The sequence below is a fragment of the Sapajus apella genome, unplaced genomic scaffold, assembly GCF_009761245.1.
Source record: "Sapajus apella isolate SASKATOON/1434 unplaced genomic scaffold, GSC_monkey_1.0 scaffold2, whole genome shotgun sequence".
NCBI classification, from domain to species: domain Eukaryota; kingdom Metazoa; phylum Chordata; class Mammalia; order Primates; family Cebidae; genus Sapajus; species Sapajus apella.
In genome coordinates, this window is record NW_022436942.1 from 26,547,471 (window position 1) to 26,571,862 (window position 24,392).

Sequence of the window (24,392 nt, forward strand, 5' to 3'; positions counted from 1 at the left end):
AATTGCTGAGTCATAGAGTATGCTTAGGTTGTTGTTTTTGTTTTTTGAGACAGGGTCTCACTCTTGTCACCCAGGGTTGAATGCAGTGGCACCTTCTCAGCTCACTGCAATCTCTACCTCCCAGGTTCAATTGGTCTAGAGGAACTGGGACCCAGGCATGCACCACCACACCAAGTTAACTTTTGTATTTTTTGTAGAGACAGGGTTTTTGTATGTCACCCAGGCTGGCCTTGAACTCCTGGGCTCAAGTGATCCACCTTGGCCATGCCACTGCACCTGGCCTTAATTTTTTAATAGACATTCATAAGTGATACTCCCACGAGCAACATACAAGTTACACTGTCTCCCCACTTCTTCCACATCATTGAGTATATATCAGACTTCTTGTTAGCCAGTTTGGTAGAAGAGGTCATGTGGGGTGTTGCGTCAGTGTTGGGACTGCTTTGGCTGTCACTCAAAGTGAAATGGGGAAGCAGTGGAGAGTGATGAGAAGAGACTGTGGAGGGCTGGTAGGGAGGCAGGAGCCAGTAAGGAGGCCTCTTCAGGAACCCCATTGAGAGATGCTGGTGACCTAGACCAAGCAGAGACAGTCAGGATGACAGGATTTGTTAATGTAATTGATGTGAGGAAAGAAGAGTCACAGATAACTCTAAGGGTTTGGGAGCAAGTAGAAGGGTGAAGTGCCATTTACTGATATGGGGAAGAATGGGTAGAGAAGATGTGGGGGAGGGAAGGAAGGTCAGGAGTTAAGTGTTGGCCATGTTAAATTTGAGATGCCTGTTGGACAACATCCAAGGGGAACTGTGGAGTAAGCAGTTGGTTATAGAAGTCCAGAGTTTAGAAAAGAGGCCTGGGCTGGAGGCATAAATTAGTAAGTCATCAGCATGTGGATGCTATTTAAAGCGAGAGGACTGGATGAGATCACCAAAGAAGTGAGAAGAGGAATAGTCTGGGTCCTGAACCCTGGCATACTCCATTCTTTAGAGGTCAGAGGAAGTGAAGGGGAAAGGGCAAAGGAGGCTGCAAGGTGGTCCTGGGAGAATGTAGGGTCTTGACATATAAGTGAAGAAAGGTTTCAAGAAAGATTAAATAATCAGCTGTCACTTCTGCTGATGTGTCTGGCAAAAAGAGGATTGAAAATTGCCTTTTGAGCCAGGCACGGTGGCACATACCTCTTAGTTCTAGCGCTTTGGGAGGCTGAGGTGGGAGGATCACTTGAGCCCAGGAGGTTGAGGCTGCAGGGAGCTGTGATTGTGCCACTTCATTCCTGGGTGGATGACAGAGTAAGACCCTCTCTCAAAGAAAAATAAATAAATACATAAATGAAAAAGGAAATTGCCTTTTGGATTTAGCAACACGGAGATCACTGGTAACCTTAACAGGAACAGTGATGGAAGTGAAGCTGTTTTGAGAGGGTCAAGAGCGAATGGGAAAGGAAGAATTGGAGCACAGACAGCTCTTTTTTGGCATCATGGCATATCCCTATAGTCCCAGCTACTCAGGAGGCTGAGGAGGGAAGATCAGTGAGCCCAGGAATTGGAGGCAGCAGTGAACTATGATCGCACCACTGCACTCTCCAACCTGGGCAACAAAGTGAGACCCTGTTTCTAAAAAAATAGAAATAATTTAAGGAACGGAAAATTATTTTAAAATATAGGGAAGAAAAAGGCTGGGAGTGTGGTGGTATGTGCCTGTAAGTCCTCTACCACCTATTCAGGAAGCTGAGGGGGGAGAATCGCTCGACTTTAGGAGTTCGAGGTTCGAGACCATATTTATCTTGTTTTCCCTAGACGCTGTCTTTTGTTTGTTTTTGAGACGAAGTCTCACTCTGTCACCCAGGCTGGAGTGCAGTAGCACAATCTTGGCTCACTGCAACCTCTACCTCCTGGGTTCAAGTAATTCTCCTGCCTCAGCCTCCTGAGTAGCCGGGATTAAACGCATGCACCACCACACCTGGCTAATTTTCGTGTTTTTAATAAAGACGGGGTTTCACCATGTTGGTGAGGCTGGTCTCGAACCCCTGGCCTTGTGATCCGCCCACCTCAGCCTCCCAAAGTGCTGGGATTACAGGCGTGAGCCACCACACCTGGCTGACTTTAACATTTTTAAGTCTTATTTTTGAAACTTTTTCATATGCAAATGTTTCAAATACAAAGTTTTTTTATTCCTCTCCTGAACTTTTTTTTTAACAGTCTTACTCTGTCGTGTGATCTTGGGTCACTGCAACCTCTGCCTCCTAGGTTCAAGTGATTCTCCTGGCTTAGCCTCTTGAGTAGCTGGGATTATCTTTTGCCTAAACTATTTAAGAGTAGGTTGCTAATGTGATGTTTTGTTACCCCAAATACTGCAGGTTTATTTACTACAAGCAAAGACCCTTGCACCATACCACCATCAAAATTAGGAATTAATAGTGATTAAAAAAATTTACCTACTCCTCAGACCACAATCAAATTTCATTTAATTGTCAGAATAATGTTCTTTATAGCCAGTTTAAAATCACACATTGCAGTCAGTTGTCATATTTCTTTGGTCTCCTTCAATCTGGAACAATTCTTAAGTCTTTCCTTATCTTACAGGACCTTGAAATTTTGGAAGCTTACAGATGTTGATATTGATTTGTCTCATTACTGAGAACGTTCATTTTCATTACTTGCTGTCTGCTAGGTGTCATCGTTATACGTTTCCTATTTTTCCCTTTATAATTAAAAATTACTTTGTGGGAAGGTACTCTGATACTATGTAAATATTTAATTTTTATTAGACTTTTTATGTATTCATTTATTTAAATCAGTATAGAAGTATGGTTTCTTATTTTATTCAATAAGAAAATTGTATAATTATAGAATTCATAATTCTATATTGATAATATACTTGTAATATCAAATGCTCAAATTGTCCATGATTTGGCCAGTGGGAGCCCCTTCAAACTAGCTTCTGTGTCTTTTTGACAAATCCTCATCATTCTTCCAGGACATACTTTCGAGCATAACATGCTCGAGATTCATCTTGGATTTTCCCCAACCCAGCCCTGGAATGAAGCATTTTCCCAAAGAGCCCTGGTTTATTTCTGTGGGGAATATTTAGAAACAAAGATCCGGAAGCTAGGTGTGCTCACTGCTATTGGAGTGTTGTTGCTCCCAGGCTCTAAGAGGGGTTTCTTAAACATAGGAGAAATTAGCCAGGCAGGCACAGTGGCACATACCTGTAGTTCCAGCTAGTTGGGAGGCTGAGGCAGGAGGATTGTTTGAGCTTAGCAGTCAAGTTTAGCCTGGGCCACATAGTGAGACCCCATCTCTAAAAATTAAAAAAAAAAAAAAAAAGAGGCCGGGCACGGTGGCTCACGCCTGTAATCCCAGCACTTTGGGAGGCCGAGGCAGGTGGATCACGAGGTCAAGAGATCGAGACCATCCTGCTCAACACGGTGAAACCCCGTCTCTACTAAAACTACAAAAAATTAGCTAGGCATGGTGGCACATGCCTGTAATCCCAGCTACTCAGGAGGCTGAGGCAGGAGAATTGCCTGAACCCAGGAGGCGGAGGTTGTGGTGAGCCGAGATCGCGCCATTGCACTCCATCCTGGGTAACAAGAGCGAAACTCCGTCTCAAAAAAAAAAAAAAGAAATTAAAACATGTTCTTATACTGATTGGAATGATAAAATCAAGAAAATCTGATAATGCAGGAGAGGGAAGAGAGAATTGTTGGGCTCCAGTGCATAAGTGGCTTTAAATAGCATTCATAGGTACAGGAAGGAGGAAGGCACAGGAGCAGATAGTTGGCAATATGTGATGGTGTCTGACTATAGAAGTTCTCTTCTGGGTGCTTTTATTTTCTCAAGGAAATATTCAAGATCACCAGCTAAGAAAGATGGGAGGAGAAGATGTTGGGGGCTTGAGAAGACAGGAGAGCATATGAGTAGTCATCTAGGAGCCCGAAAGGGTGAATGGACCGGGAAATGTAGGAGGATTACCAGGCAGCATGAAGGGTCCACCTTAGGTAATTAGGAATTTAAAGGGAGACTGATGAACATGAATGCGTTGGTCTTCTTCTCCAGCCCATGCTTCCCATGCAGTGAGTTGAATTAGCTAGGGTTGCCAGTTTACTAATTGAGTGCAACAAAGAAAAGGGAAAGAAGCAAGGAAATTGAAGGTGTATGCAGGGCAGTGATTCTATTTTATTTTTTGGGCTTTTTTTTTTTTTTTTTGAGACAGTGTCTTGCTCTGTCACCCAGGCTGGAGTGCAGTGGAGAGATCACAGCTCACTGCAGCCTCAAATTCCTGGGCTCAAGGGATCCTCCTGCCTCAGCTTCCTGAGTGGCTGGGATTACAGTTGTACTGTGATCTTTAAATTGGATAAAAAGGGGAAAAGTAAAAGTAAAACAGGGAGGTGTGCGGGAGGAGGGACAGTGGATTGTAGGTCCCGGTGGGATCAAAGGAGCTTTGGAGGTAGAATACTAGTGGGAACGAGTTGGAGAGACACTGAGTGGAAATGAGGTGGTGGTCACAGGATGGGCTGCATGACACTGAGAGAATGGGAAAGGGCTGTTATGGGTTGAACGGTGTCCCTCTCCCTCAAAAATGTGGAGGCCTACCCCCAGTATCTCAGAATGTGACCTTATCTAGAAATAAGGTCTTGACAGAGGTAGTCAAGTTAAAACGAGGTCATTTGGATGGGCCATACTCCTATTTTTACTGGTGTCTTTATAAAAGGGAGGAACTTTGGCCAGGTGTGTTGGCTCAAACCTGTAATCCCAGCACTTCAGGAGACCAAGGCAGGCGGATCACAAGGTCAAGAAATCGAGACCATCCTGGCCAACATAGTGAAACCCCTTCTCTCCTAAACACAAAAATTAGCTGGGCTTGGTGGCACGAGCCTATAATCCCAACTACTTGGGAGGCTGAGACAAGAAAATTGCTTGAACCCGGGAGGTGGAAGTTGCAGTGAGCCGAGATCACGCCACTGCACTCCAGCCTGGTGACAGAGGGAGACTCCATCTCAGAAAAAAAAATAAATAGGAAAAACTTGAACCCAGATGGACAAGCATACAGAGAGACACCTTGTGTGTTAGTCCATTCTCACGCTGCTAATAAATACATACACTACACTGGGTAATTTATAAAGGAAAGAGCCATGCTTAATTGACTTACAGTCATGGCTGGGGAAGCCTCAGGGAACTTATAATCATGGTGGAAGGGGAAGCAAACACGTCCTTCTTCGCATGGCAGCAGAAGGAGAAGTGCCGAGCAAAAGCATGGAATGCCCCTTATAAAACCATCAGATCTCGTGAGAACTCACTCACTGTCACGAGAATAGCATGAGGGTACCCACCCTCATGAATAAATTACCTCCCACTGAGTCCCTCCCACAACATGTGGGGATTATGGAAACTACAATTCAAGATGAAATTTGGGTAGGGACATGGCCAAACAATATCACCATGTGAAGATGACAGCAGAGGTCAGGGTGATGCATCCACAAGCCAAGGAACCCCAAGTATTGCCAGCAACCACCAGAAGCTGGGTGAGAGGCACGGACAGGTTCTGTCTCACAGCCTCATAAGGAACCAACACTGACATCACCTTGATCTCGGACTTCTAGCCTGCAGAAGAAGGCTACATTTCTGTGACAATGTGTTTCTGCTGCCTAAGCCATCCAGTCTGTGGTACTTTGTTATGACAGCCCTAGCAAACTAATACAGAGGAGTTGCAGTTTAATAATGACAAGGAGCAGGGTGTGGCTGTGAGAGGTCATTGAGGAGAGGAGATCCTAGAAGTGAGAGGCCAGGGTATTGGGAGGATATGTCTACATGAATATTGAAATCTCTAGGGACCTGGCATGGTGGCTCACGCCTGGAATCCCAGTACTTTTGGAGGCTGAGTGGGAGGATTACTTTAGCCCAGGAGTTCGACACCAGTCTGGGCAAACCCTGTCTCTACAAAAATATATATATATATGCAAAAATTAGCTTGGCGTGGTGGCACATGCCTATAGTCCCAGCTACTTGGGAGGCTGAGATGGGAAGATCACTTGAGCCCAGGTGGTTGAGGCTGCAGTGAACCAAGATCACACTGCTGCACTCCAGCCTGGGAGACAGAATGAGACTCTGTCTCGAAAACAACAACAGGCCAGGCACGGTGGCTCATGCCTGTAATCTCAGTGCCTTGGGAGGCCAAGGCATGTGAATCACCTGGGGTCAGGAGTTCAAGACCAGCCCGGCCAACATGGTGAAACCCCGTCTCTACTAAAAATATAAAAATTAGCTGGGCATGGTGGCAACACCTGTAGTCCCAGCTACTCGGGAGGCTGAAGCAGGAGAATTGCTTGAACCCAGGAGGCGGAGGTTGCGGTAAGCCAAGATCGCGCCATTGGACTCCAACCAAAACTCTGTCTCAAAACAATAGCAACGACAAACCAAAAACCAACCAAACAAACAAAAAGGAATCTCTTAAGAATTAGGGCAGAGATTGTGTCAGGGAGGATGACAGTGAGGTAGGAACAAAACCTTCAAGAAATGCAGAAGTAGCCCAGGGATTGGTAGGTGTGTGAAAGAGGGAGGCAGCATGGGTGCTACAATCCAATGACCTGAGACTCAGAGCCGAGGGATTTTAGGGAAGAATGTTCTGAAAGCAGCACTGAAGAGCAAGGAGGGCGCCTGGAGGCACAAAGGTGAGGCCAGGAAAGCTGCACCCACCTGAGGGCACCCACCATTGGTAGACATGTCCTCCAGGGGGAGCTAGGAACCTGCTGCCTGGGAAGGCAAAGGGAACATTGGGAGAAGATCCAGATGGGGAGTTTTGGGGATGAAGGGCTGTGAATTCTAGAGGGCCCAGTGGATGGGCTTCAGGAGTTGGAAGCAGATTTGGTAATGTGCAGAGCAGTGTGAGGATTAGCATATGAGAGACGAGGGGTCATCACATGTCAATGGAGGAGATACAAAATATGGTGGCCATGTCTACCAATCTACCATACGAGGCCCTTGCTTTCCCTGTATGTCTCCATACCATTTTAATTTCACACCGCATGGATGGGGAAGTGGTGAAGATATGGCATGGTCACTGCAGATAGTGGAGATGGGCCAGGCTAAGGACAAGTCAAGGGTGTTCAAAGGAGGCTGGAGGCCAGCGAAGGCTAAAGTCTAGGCATCTCCTTAGCACCAGACTGCAGGAAAGTCGGACTTTCGTGGTTGCTGCTGCTTCTCCTAGCAGGGTGCAGAGGCCTGGTTCTAGGACTAGAGAAGGAAGATTGTGGGATTAATTCAAGGTTGGGCTTTGCCCATGAGGGAATTGAGGTGGCTGGCAAGAGGCTAAGTGTAGTGACCCAAAGCCTCCAGCTCGAGTAATAATAATAACAATAATAATATATGGCCCGGCGCGATGGCTCACACCTGTAATCCCAGCAGTTTGGGAGGCCAAGATGGGTGGATCATGTGAGGTCGGGAGTTCAAGACTAGCCTGACCAACATGGAGAAACCCCGTCTCTACTAAAAATAAAAAACTAGCCAGGCATGGTGATGCACATGTGTAATCCCAGCTACTTGGGAGGCTGAGGCAGGAGAATCACTTAAACCTGGGAAGCAGAGGTTGCAGTGAGCCGAGATCACACCATTGTACTTCCAGCCTGGGCAACAAGAGCAAAACTTCTCAAAAAAAAAAAAATATATATATATATACATATATACACACACACATATATATGGCCAGGCATGGTGGCTCATGCCTGTAATCCCAGCACTTTGGGAGGCCGAGGTGGGTTGATCACCTGAGGTCAGGAGTTCAAGACCAGCCCAATATGGTGAAACCCTGTCTCTACTAAAACTACAAAAATTAGCCAGGTGTGGTGGCGTGCACCTGTAATTTTAGCTACTCCAGGAGGCTGAGACAGGAGAATCGCTTGAAGCAAGGAAGTGGAGGTTCCAGTGAGCCGAAATCATGCCATTGCACTCCAGCCTGGGTGACAGGGCAAGACTCTGTCTCAAAAAATAATAATAATATATAGAAGCAAACACATATGTAACATTTACAATGTGCCAGGCACTGTTTAATGGACTTTATACAGATTAAGTCCATTAAAATCCTTGCCACAACATTTTTGGGTAGGTATTATTGTTATTTCTGTTGTACTAGGAGAAAGTGAGGATCGGAGAGCTTAAGTAACTTGCCCAGTGTCAAAGGTGGTCTACAGAAGAGCCGTGAGGCGAGCCCAGACAGCTCAGGCCCAGAGTCTACATTCAAAATCACAACACAGGCCGGGCACCATGGCTCACACCTGTAATACCAGCACTTTAAGGGGTCAAGGTAAGAGGATCACTTGAGCCCCGAAGTTTGACAGCAGCATGGGCAACATAGTAAAACCCCATCTCCACGAAAAATATAAAAATTAGCCAGGTGTGGTGGCAGGCACCTGTAATCCCAGATACTCAGGAGGCTGAGGCAGGAGAATCACTTGAATCCAGGAGGTAGAGGTTGCAGTGAGCTGAGATCGTGCCACTGCACTCCTGCCTGGGTGACACAGAGAGACTCAGTCTCAAAAAAAAATAAATAAAGACAAGATAAAGTGGAGGGATTAAGGGGCAGGGATGGGCTTGCAATGCAACCAAAGTGTAGGTGAGGACGGGGCAGAGGAAGTGAGAATTGAATAACATGGCTGTGGCCTGAGAGTAGGAGAGCAGATGATCACATGGGGCTGGGGGGTGAGCATCCCTGCAGGAGACCAAGAAGCTGGGTCGGGGACGGTCAGCCACGGGAGCCCTGGGGTATCCCAACTGACATAAACAAAGAGGGAGAGGACACGTGGATACAAGTCTGATACACATGCAGAGAACAGTTCATGCGGGAGAGTGAGCAGGCGGGCCCAGTCAGGTGGTAGATGCCATCAGGAAATCCGATTTCTCTCACTGACCCATGGACACCAACAAGATAGCACTGGGGGCCTTCTCTAAGGCAGGAGCGTTCCCAGGAGTTGTTTTTTTAAATAACAAGCATAAGTTTGCCACATATGTTCTTTGTTTTCAATTCCTTCAACTTAAAAAAAATATACTCTTGGCCAGATGCTGTGGCTCACGCCTGTAATTCCAGCACTTTGGGAGGCTGAGGCGGGCGGATCACTTCAGGCCAGGAGTTCGAGACCAGCCTGTGCAACATAGTGAACCACATAGCCACCAGATGGCGCAACCGAGGCAGCCCCCATCAGAGAGGTTTGCAGGCCTGAACTGCCACCCTGTGGCAAAAAGAGGAAATACGCGGAGTGCCGTCTTTTCACCCTTTGTGACCAATGCACCAAATCCTGACCACAGTCTCCCCAACCCACTGCAGGCCCTGGACAAAGTACAGAGAATACGAATATGGGCACTTGATGGACAGAAACTCTTCCCTGGCCATATCTGTTTCTCCTGGAACTAACCCTGCCAGTCCTTCCCCAAGCCTGGCATGGAGGGCTAGGGACACTTTTCCTACAGTCAGCCCTCAGGTAGAGGGCATTGGCAAGGGAGCAGGAGAGATGCTGGGCCTTCTCAGCCTTTCTATCCCTGGCATTCCTGAAGTCAGGTGACCTCCCACCCCATGCTGTGCCTTCATTTTTTCATCCGACCACGTTGTTCATTTGCAAACCTTCATACTGAGTAGGTGTGAAACGCTGAGACAGCAAGAATTCAGAGGTGTATCTGGCTCCCAGTTCCCGTGGGTGATGTCAAAAACCCTAAGGTGACTCCAGCCATGCTGTCATGCAGGTAGCCCTCAAAAGAGACTCCTCTAACCCAGTCTTGAGGGCTCAGTGGAGGCTTCCTAGATGAGGTGATATCAAAACTAAGATCTGTGGTTGGGCGAGGTGGCTTACACTTGTAATCCCAGCACTTTGGGAGGCCAAGGTGGGAGGATTACTTGAGGTCAGCAGTTCAAGGCCAGCCTGGCCAACATGGCAAAACTCTGTCTCTACTAAAAATACAAAAATTAGTCAGGCGTGGTGACGGGTGCCTGTAATCTCAGCTACTTGGGAGGCTGAGGCAGGAGACTCTGTTAACCCTGGGAGGTGGAGGTTGCAGTGAGCTGAGATTGCACCACTGCACTCCAGCCTGGGCAATAGAATGAGACTATCGAAAAAAACCAAAACAAAAACAAAAAACAAACAAACAAAAAAAACCCTAAAGACCTGCAGGGTGGGTATGACTGACCCAGGCAGAGAGGGTGGGATGAGAGTTCTAGGCAGAAAAAGAAAAATGCCAATCAATGTGTAACAGTGAGGCATCTAGTGGAATATTCTAGCTAGCATAAAAATGAGTCTCTTGGCTGGGGCACTGAAAGATGAGAGGACAGAGGAAGCCAGAGCCTGGGAAGTTTGATGAGAAGTTTGGACTTTACCTAGACAGCAAAGATGAGCCATTGAAAAGTTCAGTGTAGAAAGGTCCTTCTAGAAGTAGTGTGGAGAATGGACTGCAGAGATCCAAGGCCAGTGAGGAGGCTGGGACAATAATCCAGGTGAGATTCAGTGGGTCCTAAAGCTAGGCGGTGGCGGAGGGGTGGGGAACAGTGGAATAAAAGCTTCCACACACTCCTTAAGTGGTGAGGCTCCTGGATTTCCCAATGGAGCCTTCGAGATCCATCTAAGTTGTTGTGTGTGTCTGTAGTTCATTCCTTTTATTGCAAGTAGTATTCCATTGTACGGATGTACCACAGTTTCTTTGTTCATTCATTCACCTATTGAAGAATATTTGGGTTTGTTCCAGTTGTAGGACATTAAAAATAAAGCCTCTCTGAACACTTATGTACAGGTTTCTTTTTCTTTTCTTTTTTTTTTTTTTTTTTTTTTTTTTTTGAGAGGAGGTCTTACTCTGTTGCCCAGGCTGGAGTGAAGTGGTACAATCTCAGCTCACTGCAACCTCCACCTCCCTGGTTCAAGTGATTCTCCTGCCTCAGCCTCCCAAGAAGCTAGGATTACAGGTACCCGCCACCATGCCCAGCTAACTTTTATGTTTTTAGTGGAAACAGCAGTTTCACCTTGCTGGCCAGGCTGATCTTGAACTCCCGACTTCAAGTGATACACCTGCCTCGGCCTCCTAAAGTGCTGGGACTACAGGCACGCTGCGCCTAGCTTCACGTAGAGGTTTCTGTGTGAACACAAATTTTTTTTTTTTTTATTGAGACGGAGTTTCACTCATGTTACCCAGGCTGGAGTGCAATGGTGCGATCTCGGCTCACTGCAACCTCCTCCTCCTGGGTTCAGGCAATTCTCCCACCTCAGCCTCCTGAGTAGCTCGGATTACAGGCACGCGCCACCATACCCAGCTAATTTTTTGTATTTTTGGTAGAGACGGGGTTTCACCATGTTGACCAGGATGGTCTCAATCTCTTGACCTCGTGATCCACCCGCCTCGGCCTCCCAAAGTGCTGGGATTACAGGCTTGAGCCACCGCGCCCGGCCACAAATTTTTATTTCTCTAGGGTAAATACCCAACAGCACAATTGCTGGGTTGTATGTTTAATTTTATAGGAAACTGCCAAATTGTTTCCCAGAGAGTCTGCACCACGTTACCTTGCCACTAGCGACATACAGTAGATCCAGTTGCTCAGTTGCTCCACATTCACACGAGCACTCAGTATTATGACTTTTTTTTTTTTTTTTTTTTTTTTTTGTAGTGGTTTTTGAGACGGAGTTTCACTCATGTTACCCAGGCTGGAGTGCAATGGCGCGATCTCGGCTCACCACAACCTCCGCCTCCTGGGTTCAGGCAATTCTCCTGCCTCAGCCTCCTGAGTAGCTGGGATTACAGGCACGCACCACCATGCCCAGCTAATTTTTTTGTATTTTTGGTAGAGACGGGGTTTCACCATGTTGACCAGGATGGTCTCGATCTCTTGGCCTCGTGATCCACCCGCCTCGGCCTTCCAAAGTGCTGGGATTACAGGCTTGAGCCACCGCGCCCGGCAGTATTATGACTTTTAAACAATTTTAGCCATTCTAATAGGTGTGTAGTAGTATTTAATTGTTGCTCTAATTTGCATTTCCTTAATGTCTAATGATGCTGAACATCTTTTTTTCTTTTTTTTTTTGAGACAGGGCTTTGCTCTGTGGTCCAGGTTGGGGTACAGTAGTGCAGTCATAGCTCCCTGCAGCTCAGCCTCCTGGGCTCAAGTGATCCTCCCAGCTCAGCCTCCTGTGTAGCTGGGACTACAGGTGCATGCCACCACACCCAACTGATTTTTGAATTTTGAACATATTTTCATGTGCAATTTGCCATTTGAGTATCTTCTTTGGTGAAGTGGTGTTCAAGGAGCTGACATTTTTATGGTTTAAAAATGTGCCAAGGCAGGCTGGGTGTGGTGGCTCATGCCTGTAATCCCAGCACTTTGGGAGGTCAAGGTAGGTGGGTCATCTGAGGTCAGGAGTTTGAGACCAGCCTGGCAAACATGGTGAAACCCCATCTCTACTTAAAAAAAATACAAAAATTTAGCCGGGTGTGGCGGTGGGCATCTGTAATGTCAACTACTTAGGAGGCTTAGGCAGGAGAATTGCTTGAACCCAGGAGGCGGAAGTTGCGGTGAGCTGAAATTGCGCCACTGCACTCCAGCCTGGGTGACAGAGTGAGATTCTGTTTCAAAAAAAAAAAAAAAGTGCCAAGTCATCCACACATCTATTCCTAACTTCTTCCCTTAGCTTTCGATTCACTTTCAAATGTCCCCCTGGCATCTGCATGAGTGTCCCACACCACTGCAATCTCAGCATGTCAGAGCCCAAACTGCCATCCCCCTCATAGGTCCTCCCCAGTGGAAGAACTAACATTTAGAAGTTTTATTATGGGCTGAACACTCAATTTTTTACACAGTAAGACAGGGGTCTTGTCACTGTGTGAACATCATAGAGTGTACTTACACAAACCTAGACGGTATTGCCTACTATTCACTTCGGCTGTATGGTATAGCCTATTGCTCCTAGGCTAAAACCTGCACAGCATCTGACTGTACTGAATACTGTAGGCAATTATTGTAATACCATGATGAGCATGTGTGTATCTAAACACAGCTAAACATAGAAAAGGTACAGTAGCCGGGCGTGGTGGCTCACGCCTGTAATCCAAACACTTTGGAGGCCAAGGCGGGCGGATAACCTGAGATCGGGAGTTCAAGATCAGCCTGACCAACATGGTGAAACCCCGTCTTTAAAAAAAAAAAGAATTTAATAAATAAAAAAGAAAAGGTACAGTAAAAATATAGTATGATAATCTTATGGGACTACCATCATATAAGCAGTCTGTCATTGACCAAAACATCATCATATGGCACATGACTGTATTTGATTAATTTCATCCTCACAATAGTTCTATACAGGAAGTACTCTTATTACTTCCATTTTAAACTTGAGAAAATGAGACACAGCAAGGCTGAGTACCTCTCCCAAGCTTGCACAGTTGGCAAGTATCTGGTAGGACCATCCCGACCACCTGAGAATCATCCTTGAGCACCTATCTTTCTCACCTCCCCATGTCTAATTAAGGCCTGGAGATTTTACTTCCAGAATATTTTCGTCCATTGTCTCTTCTTTCCTCCTGTCTTTATGACTACTGCTCATCATCTTTTCTCTGGCCTAGACCATTATACCTTTTTGTTTCTTTAGTCTTCCACGTAGAAACTTTCAAACACAAAAGGAGAGAGAATCATACAATGAATATGTCCATTGCGTAGCCACAACCAATGCAAACTCATGGCCATTCATATGATTTTTACCCTCTACTTCCTTCACTCCCTGCCACCATTCAACTGAGTATTCTTTTTTTTTTGTCTTTTAAAAAAATTCTTTTAGCCTTTTGTACACTGACACAGTGGTAAAAGAAAATTACAGAAAAGTAAATGTAAAAAGAACACTGCAAATAATTGTATACATTTATCTTACATGTCAGTGAAAAATCACCAACTATTATAAAAACAGGACAAATTATATCACAAAGAAGCAAAAATTAGAAACAAATTCATAAAACACATATCCAACTATGAAAGTATGGCTCTCTTGGTTTCTTCACATCCTTCTCTTCTGTGTAGTGACGTACTTTCCTTGGATAAATGCATCCCCATACTTTTTTTTTTTTTTTTTTTGAGACAGAGTCTGTCTCTGTCACCCAGGCTGGAGGCTGCAGTGCAGTGGTGCAATCTCAGCTCACTGCAACCTCCATCCCAGAGTCAAGCTATTCTCCCGTCTCAGCCTCTTGAGTAGCTGGGACCACAGATGTGCGCCACCACACGCAGACAATTTTTTTTTTTTTTTTTTTTTAAGTACAGAAAGAGTTTCACCATGTTGGCCAGGCTGGTCTCAAAACTCCTGACCTCAGGTGATCTGCCCACCTCGGCCTTCCAAAGTGCTAGGATTACAGGTGTGAGCCTCTGTGCCCAGCCTCCCATACTTATTCTTCAGTGGTCCATTTACATATTCTTCTGTTGACTCCAAGGCTATATTTATGTAGCCATTCTGGGCAAGCCAGGAGCCTCGATAATCTATTCTAGAATTTATTTTTACCACAACTGGCCGTCTGATGATTTGCTTTAAGAAATCACTAGGGGTTTGCTTCTGAAGACTCATTTTAAGAATCCTAAATCCCACAGGTGGGATCCATAACCCTCACTCCAGGTGTCCCACAAGCCCAACTGAGTGTTTTGACTCGAATCTCAGACATCATAGTAATTCATCCATACATGTTTCATACATATCCATAAAGGGAGTATGCATCTTTATTTTGTTTTGTTTTTGTTTTTTGTCACCCAGTCTAGAGTGCAGTGATGCAATCTCGGCTCACTACAACCTCTGCTCCCAGGTTCAAGCGATTCTCCTGCCTCAGCCTCCTGAGTAGCTGGGACTGTAGGTACCCACCACCGTGCCTGGCTCGTTTTTGTATTTTTAGTAGAGACAGGGTTTCACCATGTTGGCCAGGCTGGCCTCAAATTCCTGACCTCGTGATCCGCCTACCTCAGCCACCCAAAGTGCTGGGATTACTGGCATGAGCCACCGTGCCTGACCAATATGCATCTTTAAAAGATAACTTTTGAAGAACAGAATCATAACATTATTAGAATGATGCATTAATAATATTTCTTTATCATCTAGTCCATGTTGGAGTTGTTATCTATTGCTGTGTAATGCAGTGGTTTAAAACAACAATAAATGTATTATTGCTCACAGTTTCTGTGGGCCAGGCATTCAGAAACAGGTTGTAGATTGGTGAGGCAGTTCCAGCTCAGTGTCTCCTGAGACTGTAGTCACCTGAAAGTTTGAAACTGCAGGATCTGCTTTCATTGGTGACTCCTACCCACTGGCTGGCAAGTCAGTGCTGGCTGTGAGCAGGGGGTTCCAATCTTCACTTTGAGGCTCTCCACAGGGTGGCTTGAATGGCCTGTATAACATCCAGCCCTACAGGGTCCTGTGAGCCCCTCTCTACAGATGTGGAGATGAGAAACTGTGGAAATAAAAAACAAAGACACCGAGAAAGAGAAAACAGAGTTTGGGCCCAGAGGTCCACTGCCAACCAAAGCACAGAGTCCGGCAGTGGCCCCGAGTGCCTGGACGCTCTGACTTGAGTAGGAAGCAGCAGGCAGGGTAGGTAGGGCCAGGCACTGGTGGTCAGTGATAGGGTCAAGTCAATCACGTCTTGGAGATAGGGGGCCAGGACTTTCAAGTAGCCGAGGCGAGGAGAAAACCCAATGTGTCAGCACTTTTTCCATACTTGTCAAGAAATAACAAGGACCTTAATATTTATGTTACTATTACTAATTCTTATCTTCTAAGAAAAACAGGTGCAGAAGCGGAACATGAAAATAGACATGGAACGTGACCACTGAAGCACAGAACCACATAGAGACAATTAAGCCCCCGAATGTCTGTGGGAGAGCTTGGAGGAACAGAGTTTTCTCCTCACTCACCAGTGGAAGGAGACACCTTAGACATCTTAGATGTCTCCTTCCCTAGCTGGCTAAACAGCGGGTGCTTTCCCAGCACCGACGCTGCCGCACAGCCAAGGCACCCTCCAGCAGCCCTTATGCGGGGCGTGACGGGGGCTTAGAGCATCTTGACTTAGGGTCACCTCCTTCCCACTGCCACTTCAGTTCCACACTTCATGACCTGAGAATCATTAGTAAAATTAGAAGGTTATATTGAGTATATGTATTTCTGTGATTACATATGAATAACTATGTGATTATTTATGATTATAGGAATAACTATGTAACTATAACTCTAATTCTTTTCTAGTTCCATATTTATATGGGAACAGGCTGAGGCTTCAGACTCTCCCCTCACGACTTGCGGAGTCTCCCATGGGGTCTCACCCCAACAGGCCCCAGAACCTGTATTTTGTTTCCCCCAGAGCAAGTGATCCAAGGAGCCAAGGAGGAAGCTGCAATGCCCCTGAAGATCTGGCCTTGGAAGCCACACACACTTCTGCGGTATTCTCTTGGTCATGCATGCCAGCCTGCTTCAATGTGGAGAACTCTGCCAGGGCACGCCAAGGTGAGCATCCTTGGGGCCATCTTGGAGAATGTGAATCGGGGTTCAAATTGCCCCAACTGTTTCCCTTTTTCTTTTCCTTTTCCACTTGGGTTTTTTGGTTTTTGTTTTTTGAGACGAAGTCTCACTTTGTCGCCCAGGCTGGAGTGCAGTTGTGTAATCTTGGCTCACTACAACCTCTGCCTCCCAGGTTCAAGCAATTCTCCTGCCTCAGCCTCCTGAGTAGATGGGATTACATGGTGCCTGCCACCATGCCCAGCTACTTTCTGTATTTTTAGTAGAGATGGAGTTTCACCATGTTGGTTGGGCTGATCTCAAACTCCTGCCCTCAAGTGATCCACCCACCTTGGCCACCCAAAGTGCTGGGATTACAGGTGTGAGCTACCGCACCCGGCTTCACCTGGTTTATTTGAATCAGGAATCAAACAAGATCACATCATTGACTGCATTTTATTGATATGGCTCATGAGTCTCTTAATGTCTAGGTTTCCTTTTCTCTCTTTTTGGATTTATTCTTTGCCATAGTTTTTGAAAAAAGAAACCAGTAGTTTGAACTGAAAGTTTTCTTTTTATTATTAATTGACAGATAAAACCATATATATGTCCAACATCTTTTGAAGTGTATACACATTGTAGCATGACCAAATCTAGTGAACTGACATATGTATTATTACTTCATATAGAACTTAACATGATTTAGATTCAATTTTTTTCCCCCAGGCTGGAGTACAGTGATGTGATTACGGCTCACTGCAGCCTCAACCTTGCAGGCTCAATTGATCCTCCCACCTCAGCCTCCCAAGTAGCTGAGACCACAGGTGTATTTTTGTATTTTTTGTAGAAATGCGGTCTTACTATGTTGCCCAGACTCGTCTCAAACTCCTGGACTCAAGCAATTCGCCCACTTCAGCCTCCCAAAGTGCTGGAATTACAGGTGTGAGCCACTGTGCCCACCCCAGATTCAATTTTTTTGAATTGAAAACTTCATTGGTGGGCCAGGTGCGGTGGCTCACCCTGTAATCCCAGCACTTTGGGAGGCCAAGGTGGGCAGATCACTTGAGATCAGAAGTTTGAGACCAGCCTGGCCAATATGGTGAAACCCCATCTCTATTAAAAATACGCAAAATTCAACAAGAAGGACGTCCATAAAAAAGAAAAAAAAATACAAAAAATTAGCTGGGCGTGGTGGCAGGTGCCTTGTAATCCCAGCTATTTCGGAGGCTGAGGCAGGAGAATTGCTTGAACCTGGGGGGCAGAGGTTGTAGTGAGCCAAAATCACGCCACTGCAACTCCAGCCTGGGCAACAGAGTGAGAGACCTCAAAACAAACAAACAAACTTCACTTGTAGTATTGTTTACTTCCATCAGGAGGTATGTGATGTCAGGTTGTCTGTCATAATATGATGTTAATGGCCCTTCTCATGACCTAGCAGAGGTTTGATGCAATAGTGCCTCATACCAGGTCTTCAGTAACTGTTGACTCACCCCCTCCATTTCCTACTCGTCTCTTCCAACTTTCCAAGTCAGCAAAAACCTGTTTTTGCAGCTCCTTGCACTCCCTGTGCTGGAACTACTCGTCTGTTCTTGTGCTAATCCCTTGACCGGAAATATCCACTCCCACTGCCTTTCTTAATCTCTTCACTTGCCTCACTTTGACTTAACCTTTGAGATTTACTTAGCTGAAATGTCATCTCCAAACCACTTTCTCTGACCGACCAGACCAGGCTGTGTCTCCTGCTGTTGTCTCATGGCCCACTATGCTTAACCCCTGTTTACAGGTAACATTCACATGTGGCTCTCCAGCGCTGCCCAGTGGTGAAGGACTACAAAGTAGGAACTGTCTTCTCCATCTTTATCCCCAGCTTGAACATAATGGATCCCCTCATCTGCTCACCATGCTTAGAAAGAACATACTGTTGCTTGGCCAGGCCGGGTGGCTCACACCTATAATTCCAGCACTTTGAGAGGCTGAAGTGGGCAGATCACTTGAGGTCAGGAGTTCGAGACCAGCCTGAGCAATGTGGGGAAACCCCCTCTCTACTAAAAATACAAAAAATTAGCTGGGCGTGGTGGCGGGCGCCTATAATCCCAGCTACTGGAGAGGCTGAAGCAGGAGAATTGCTTGAACCCAGGTGGGGGTTGCAGTGAGCTGAGATTGTGCCACTGCACTCCAGCCTGGGCCACAGAGTGAGATTCCATCTAAAAAAAAAAAAAAAAAAAAGGACATGCTATTTCTTCTTTCAACACAGAGGACCTTCCACTTCTGCCACCCACCAGTGCCTTCTTTGGTCTAGTTTAGGCCTACAGGTCTGCTACACATGGAAAGAGCTGCTGTTTGTTATCCTCTTCCATTTAATTAATTGGTCATTCGTCAGCTGGCTGGGGGAAGAAAGACTAAAAGGAGTGCTCGCTCTTCTACATTTATTTGGTTACAAAGATTTGGGGTGGATTTTGCTCAAACCTCTTCACAATTTCCCTTTCCACCCTTGGCCAGAGCCATAGCCAGGATGTAGGTCAGGATGGAAAGGATGACTCCAGCCCAGGAGGACTAACCTTAATGCTGCTTACATAGGTTAACAATGAAGGGTAGGGCTCTGCAGACAGTGTGCCTAGATCCTTTCTGGACAGACATCTGCCAGTCAGTGCCTGCTGGCATGACCCTGGAAGTAACCGACCGTATTCTGTAAAAACACCACCTTCTTAGACTACTGGGGATGTTAAGCATCCATGTAAGGCACTTCGTACAGTGCCTGACCTTGTAAGCCCTCAAAAGTTTAGTTATGCCTTATACTTTTCCCCAGCAAAAGGATAAAATAGGGGCTTTAAAGAGTCTTTAAGACCAGCCTTTTCTCAAAGTCAGCAAGAGAGAAAAGATGCTTAAGGAATATTTCCCAAGCTTAAAGAAAATGGCTATCTTAGTTGGCACGGGTGCATGTAAAGTCCAAACAGGTCAACTGGGAGTAACCTTGATGAACCAGTCAGCATGGTCAAATTCTAACAGGAAGGCCTGGGTCTACAATATGACAAGCAGAGGACAAGCATGGTAAAATTGAGCAACTAAGCTGGGCGTGGTGGCTCAACCCTATAATCCCATCACTTTGGGAGGCCAAGGTGGGAAGATCATTTGAGGAACAGGAGTTTGACATCAGCCTGAGCAACATGGCAAGATCCCATCTCTACAGAAAAAAAAAAAAAAAAAAATTAGCTGGGCGCAGTGCCATGCACCTGTGGTCCCAGCTACTCAGGAGGCTGAGGTGGATCACTTGAGCCCAGGTGACTGAGGTTGTAGAGAGCCATGATCACATCACTGCACTTACTACAGCCTGAGTGACGAGGCAAGACCATGACCCTGTCTCCAAAAAAACAAAACAAAAACACAGTAACAAAATTGAGCAACCTGATTGTAATGCAAGTTCTGATAATCTCATATCTGAACTATGAGGACAAGGACTTTTACTTTTTTCTTTTTGAGACAAAGTCTGTCGCAAAAAAAAAAAAATTTTGAGACTGAATTTCCCTCTTGTTTCCCAAGAGGAAAACATAGAGGGAGCATTGCATCGCCACGAGTCAGAAGCAAATGAGGACATCGGTTGGAAAGGGCCCTTGGGCACTGTGTAGCAACAATCCCCAAATCATTCATCTTGGAGGAGAAAGGCTGGACTACCCCAGAGGACTGCCTGACACCTGTCATGAAATCCTCTGTGGGGGTGGGGTAACCACCCTGGGTGCAAGCGATGGGACAGAAGGGAGATGGCATGCAGTCATACACAGAATAAAAGATGCCTGCTACCACCCTGTTGTCATCAGGTGCTGTGGACCACCAGCAGTCAGAACACTGACAAGGGAGGGCCAGCACAAGGACCCAAACACATGCCTCATGACCAAGGGTTGGTAGAGAACTGTTGGTACCCCAGAGACCTGAACTCATCATGTGTTTGACCCCAAATAAGCATGTCAACACTATTCTGGAGACCCAATTTCACACTATTTTATGAAATAATTGTGCTGGCTAGAGTGACTGACAGACTTACCAGCAAGTTGCTCTCAAGTTCTTGTTTTCTTTTTTATAGAGATGGCATCTCACTTCATTGCTCAGGCTGGTCTTGAACTCCTGGTGTCGAGGGATCCTCCCACCTCAGCCTCCCAAAGTGCTAGGATTACAGGCTGGCCTCAAATATAACATAATCAATGATTATTGTTTTATGTCACTGAGTTTTGTAGTGATCTGTTGCAAGACAGTAGATAATACATACGACTAAAAACCTAGGCGTCATCCTTGACTCCTCTTTCTCTTATATCCCACATCTGCCAGCAAATTATATTGATTTTACCTTCAAAATATATCCAGAATCTACTTCCCACCACCTCCACCACTACCACTTTGGTATGAACCTTCTAACTGTACTGCTTCTAACCTTGAATCTCCACGATTTATTTTTAAACAACAGCCAGTGTTCTGTAAAAAGGCAAGTCAGATTATGTTAGTCCTCTGCTAAAAACCCTGCAGTGGTTATCCAATTTCCTCAGAACAAAAAATCCAAAGTCCTTCTAAGTCTTTCAAGCCCCTGCGTGAGTTGCTCCCACTGCACTACCTCTCTGAACGCGTCTCCTGTACTTCTGCCCTAATTTATAGCACTCTGGCTGCAGTGGCCTCGCTACTCTTCACCTGTACCAGGCATGTTCCTACCTAAGGCTTTTGCCCTCTGCCTGGAATATTCTTTACTTGGATCCTGCATTGTGCAATCCCACCACCTCCTCCAAGTTATTGCTCAAGTCTGATTTCCCAATGAAGCCTACCACCTCTGTAATTTCTACATGTCCATCTCTCTGACCACCCCCCGCTTTTTTTTTTTTTTTTTTTTTTTTTTTGAGACAGAGTCTCACTCTGTCATCAGGCTGCAAGATCTTGGCTCACTAAAACCTATACCTCCTGGATTCAAGTGATTCTCCTGCCTCAGCCTCCCGAATAGCTGCCACCATGCCTGGCTAATTTTTGTATTTTCAGTACAGATAGGGTTTCACTGTGTTGCCCAGGCTGCCCTTGAATTCCTGACCTCAGGTGATCCACCTGCCTCAGCTTCCAACTCTCTGAACTTCCGATGCCAATTATCCTACTCTATTTCATAGCCCTTACGCTCTAACAATACTGTGCAATTTACTTATTATGCTTATTATTTAGTTTTTCTCCCTCTGCTAGAATTTAAGCGCTATGAGGGCAGTGATTTTTGTGTTTTGTTCACTGATATACCCACACATGCCTAAAGTGGGCACATTGTAGGTGCTCAATAAATGAATACTCTATGTTACTCAAAACTGTACATGCAGAACTCTTAGCAAGCTCTTGTTCTAGACACATAATTTAATATAAGCCTGACAAAATGTCAACTGAACATTAAGTATAGCATGAAAACAGAGCTGCTGCTCCTGAAAGGGCTGCACTGGTACAAAGGTAAAAATCTCAGGGCCAGGTGCAATGGTTCATACCTGTAGTCCCAGCACTTCAGGAGGCCAAGGCAGGTGGATCACCTGAGGTCAGGAGTTCGAGACCAGCCTGGCCAACATGGTGAAACCCCATGCCTGCTAAAAATAAAAAAAAATTAGCCAGGCTTGGTGGTGCATGCCTATAATCCCAGCTACTCAGGAGGCTGAGGCAGGAAAATCACTTGAACCCAGGAGACAGAGGTTGCAGTGACCTAAGATCATGCCACAGTACTTACTCCAGCCTGGGCAAAAAGAGTGAAACTCCGTTTCAAAAAAAAAAAAAAAAAATTTCTTCAACAACTTGTGTGGATTGATGACCAGATAGGCCCTGTTCTCCAGCACTTTGGCCTCAAGAATGTGGCAGAAATTAGTGTGGGCGGGGGTGGCGTATGCAGGGAGAGAAATCCAAAGGAAGACTCAGAATACTTTTTTTTTCCATTCGGGTGGAATAAGGCTCAGAGTAAGTATGAGGTTGTATTATACAAAATTAACTTCTATTAATTGCAGACCTGGGTTTGCATGCTAAGAATCATACCTGCATATTCGGATTCTTTACCAAAAAGAACTATTCTATCCTTCCAGAAAGTGATGTCCTAAATCCTGGATTCTGATCTAATCTCCATGGATCAAATGCCTCATCTAAATTTCTTCCGTTATTTTGCCAGAACCTTTTCTGTCTGTGGGCTTGTTTCCTAATCTGTAAAATGAGTGTCAAGAGTGGATATATGCTCAGGCCACGCACAGTGGCTCATTCCTGTAATCCCGGCACTTTGGGTGGCAGAAGTGTGTGGATCACTTGAGCCCAGGAGTTCAAGACCAGCCTGGGCTACATTTGAAACCCTGTCTCTATCACAAAAATACACACACACACACACACACACACACACACACACACACACACACTGGCCAGGCATGGTGGCATGCATCTCTAGTCCCAGCTACTAAGGAGGCTATGGTGGAAGATCACCTGAACCCAGGAAGCTGAGGTTGCAGTGAGCCAAGATTATGTCAGTGCACTCCACCCTAGGCTACAGAGCAAGACCCTGTCTCAGAAAAAGAAAAAAAAAGAGTGAATATATGCTCTGTGGAGGCTGAAACATATACAATTGTGGGGCTCTAAAATTATGTAATAAATTCAATATTTATTTAGAGTAAATAAATGTATATAACAAAGAATTAAATGATATAATAAAGTCAATATTGAGAATGAGAAGAATCATTGTAGATTTTGAAATACTGACAAAAACCACAGACATCGCAAAATCCAGAAAAATAATATTAATAACTGCCTAGCAACAATGGCTGTAAGTCTTCACCCTGTCTTGCATTTTTCACTTGCTGCAGTCTTTGCAACTAAATGACCATTTTGCACTGTTTTTATAGAGATGTTAGAAAGCTAAATTAGTCAAAAATATATTTTAAAAAATTGATAGTCTCGAAACTTTGTATTATCAGCTTTGCAACTCCTTATATCTTGTACTAGTGGTGCTTCTTGCTGAGGAAAAGCCCTGGGGAGAATTCCAGCCCTTTGATCTCCCTTGGCTTGGTCTCCAAAGGGGCTGCTAAAACAGCTCTGTCTGGTGGTCACTGCCCTTGTCTTCCGGCCTGCCTACCCCAGTCCACCCTCAACTGCCACTTGGCCTGAGAGAGTGACCTCCGTGCTGGGGTCCAAGGGTCCGATGAAGGAGATGAAGGACTGGTAATATTTTTTTTTTCTCCATTCTGGTGGAATGAGGTTCAGAGTAAATATTAGGTTGTAATATAGCAAATATCAGGTTGTATTATGGAAAATTACCTTTTTTTTTGAGTCGGAGTCTCACTTTTTTACCCAGACTGGAGTGCAGTGGTGAGATCTCGGCTCACTGCACCCTCCACCCCCAGGTTCAAGAGATTCTCCTGCCTCAGCCTCCTGAGTAGCTGGGATTACAGGCATGCCCCACCACGCCCAGCTAATTTTTAAAATTTTTAATAGAGGTGGGTTTTTTTTGTTTTTGTGTTTGAGACGGAGTTTCACTCTTGCTGACCAGGCTGGGGTGCAATGGTACGATCTCAGCTCACTGCAACCTCCGCCTCCTGGGTTCAAGAGATTCTCCTGCCTCAGCCTCCCGAGTAGCTGGGATTACAGGCGCCTGCCACCACGCCTGGCTAATTTTTGTATTTTAGTAGAGACAGGGTTTCACTATGTTGGTCAGGCTGGTCTGGAACTCCTGACCTTAGGTGATCTGCCCACCTCGGCCTCCCAAAGTGCCGGGATTACAGGCGTGAGACACCGCACCCGACCTAGGGACGGAGTTTTACCATGTTGGCCAGGCTGGTCTCCAACTCGTGGCCTCAAGTGATCCGCCCACCTCAGCATCCCAAAGTGCTAAGGCACCGCGTAAGCCACCGCGGCCGGCCGAAAAGTAACTCCTATTAATTGAATACCTGGGTTTGCGTAC

The 24,392-nt window shown here is 45.7% G+C and overlaps 1 protein-coding gene across 1 annotated transcript; it reads right to left on the reverse strand.

Moving 5' to 3' along the window:
• Positions 1-13,855: 13,855 nt before the first annotated feature.
• Positions 13,856-14,639, reverse strand: LOC116562037 (U6 snRNA-associated Sm-like protein LSm6). The gene is made up of 2 exons (XM_032294149.1): positions 14,384-14,639; positions 13,856-14,059 (listed from the first exon to the last, which is right to left on the reverse strand). The coding sequence occupies exons 1-2, from the start codon at positions 14,555-14,557 to the stop codon at positions 14,000-14,002; spliced, it is 234 nt and encodes a 77-aa protein (XP_032150040.1). The 5' UTR covers positions 14,558-14,639; the 3' UTR covers positions 13,856-13,999.
• Positions 14,640-24,392: the final 9,753 nt, after the last annotated feature.

Bases quoted from the DNA above. Each gene is read 5' to 3' on its own strand.
- LOC116562037 (XM_032294149.1), bottom strand. From the start codon at position 14,557: ATGAGTCTTCAGAAGCAAACCCCTAGTGATTTCTTAAAGCAAATCATC. The intron at 14,060-14,383 runs AAGTATGGGAGG...AAAAAAAAAAAA, and splicing joins TAAATGGACCACTGAAGAAT to AAGTATGGGGATGCATTTAT.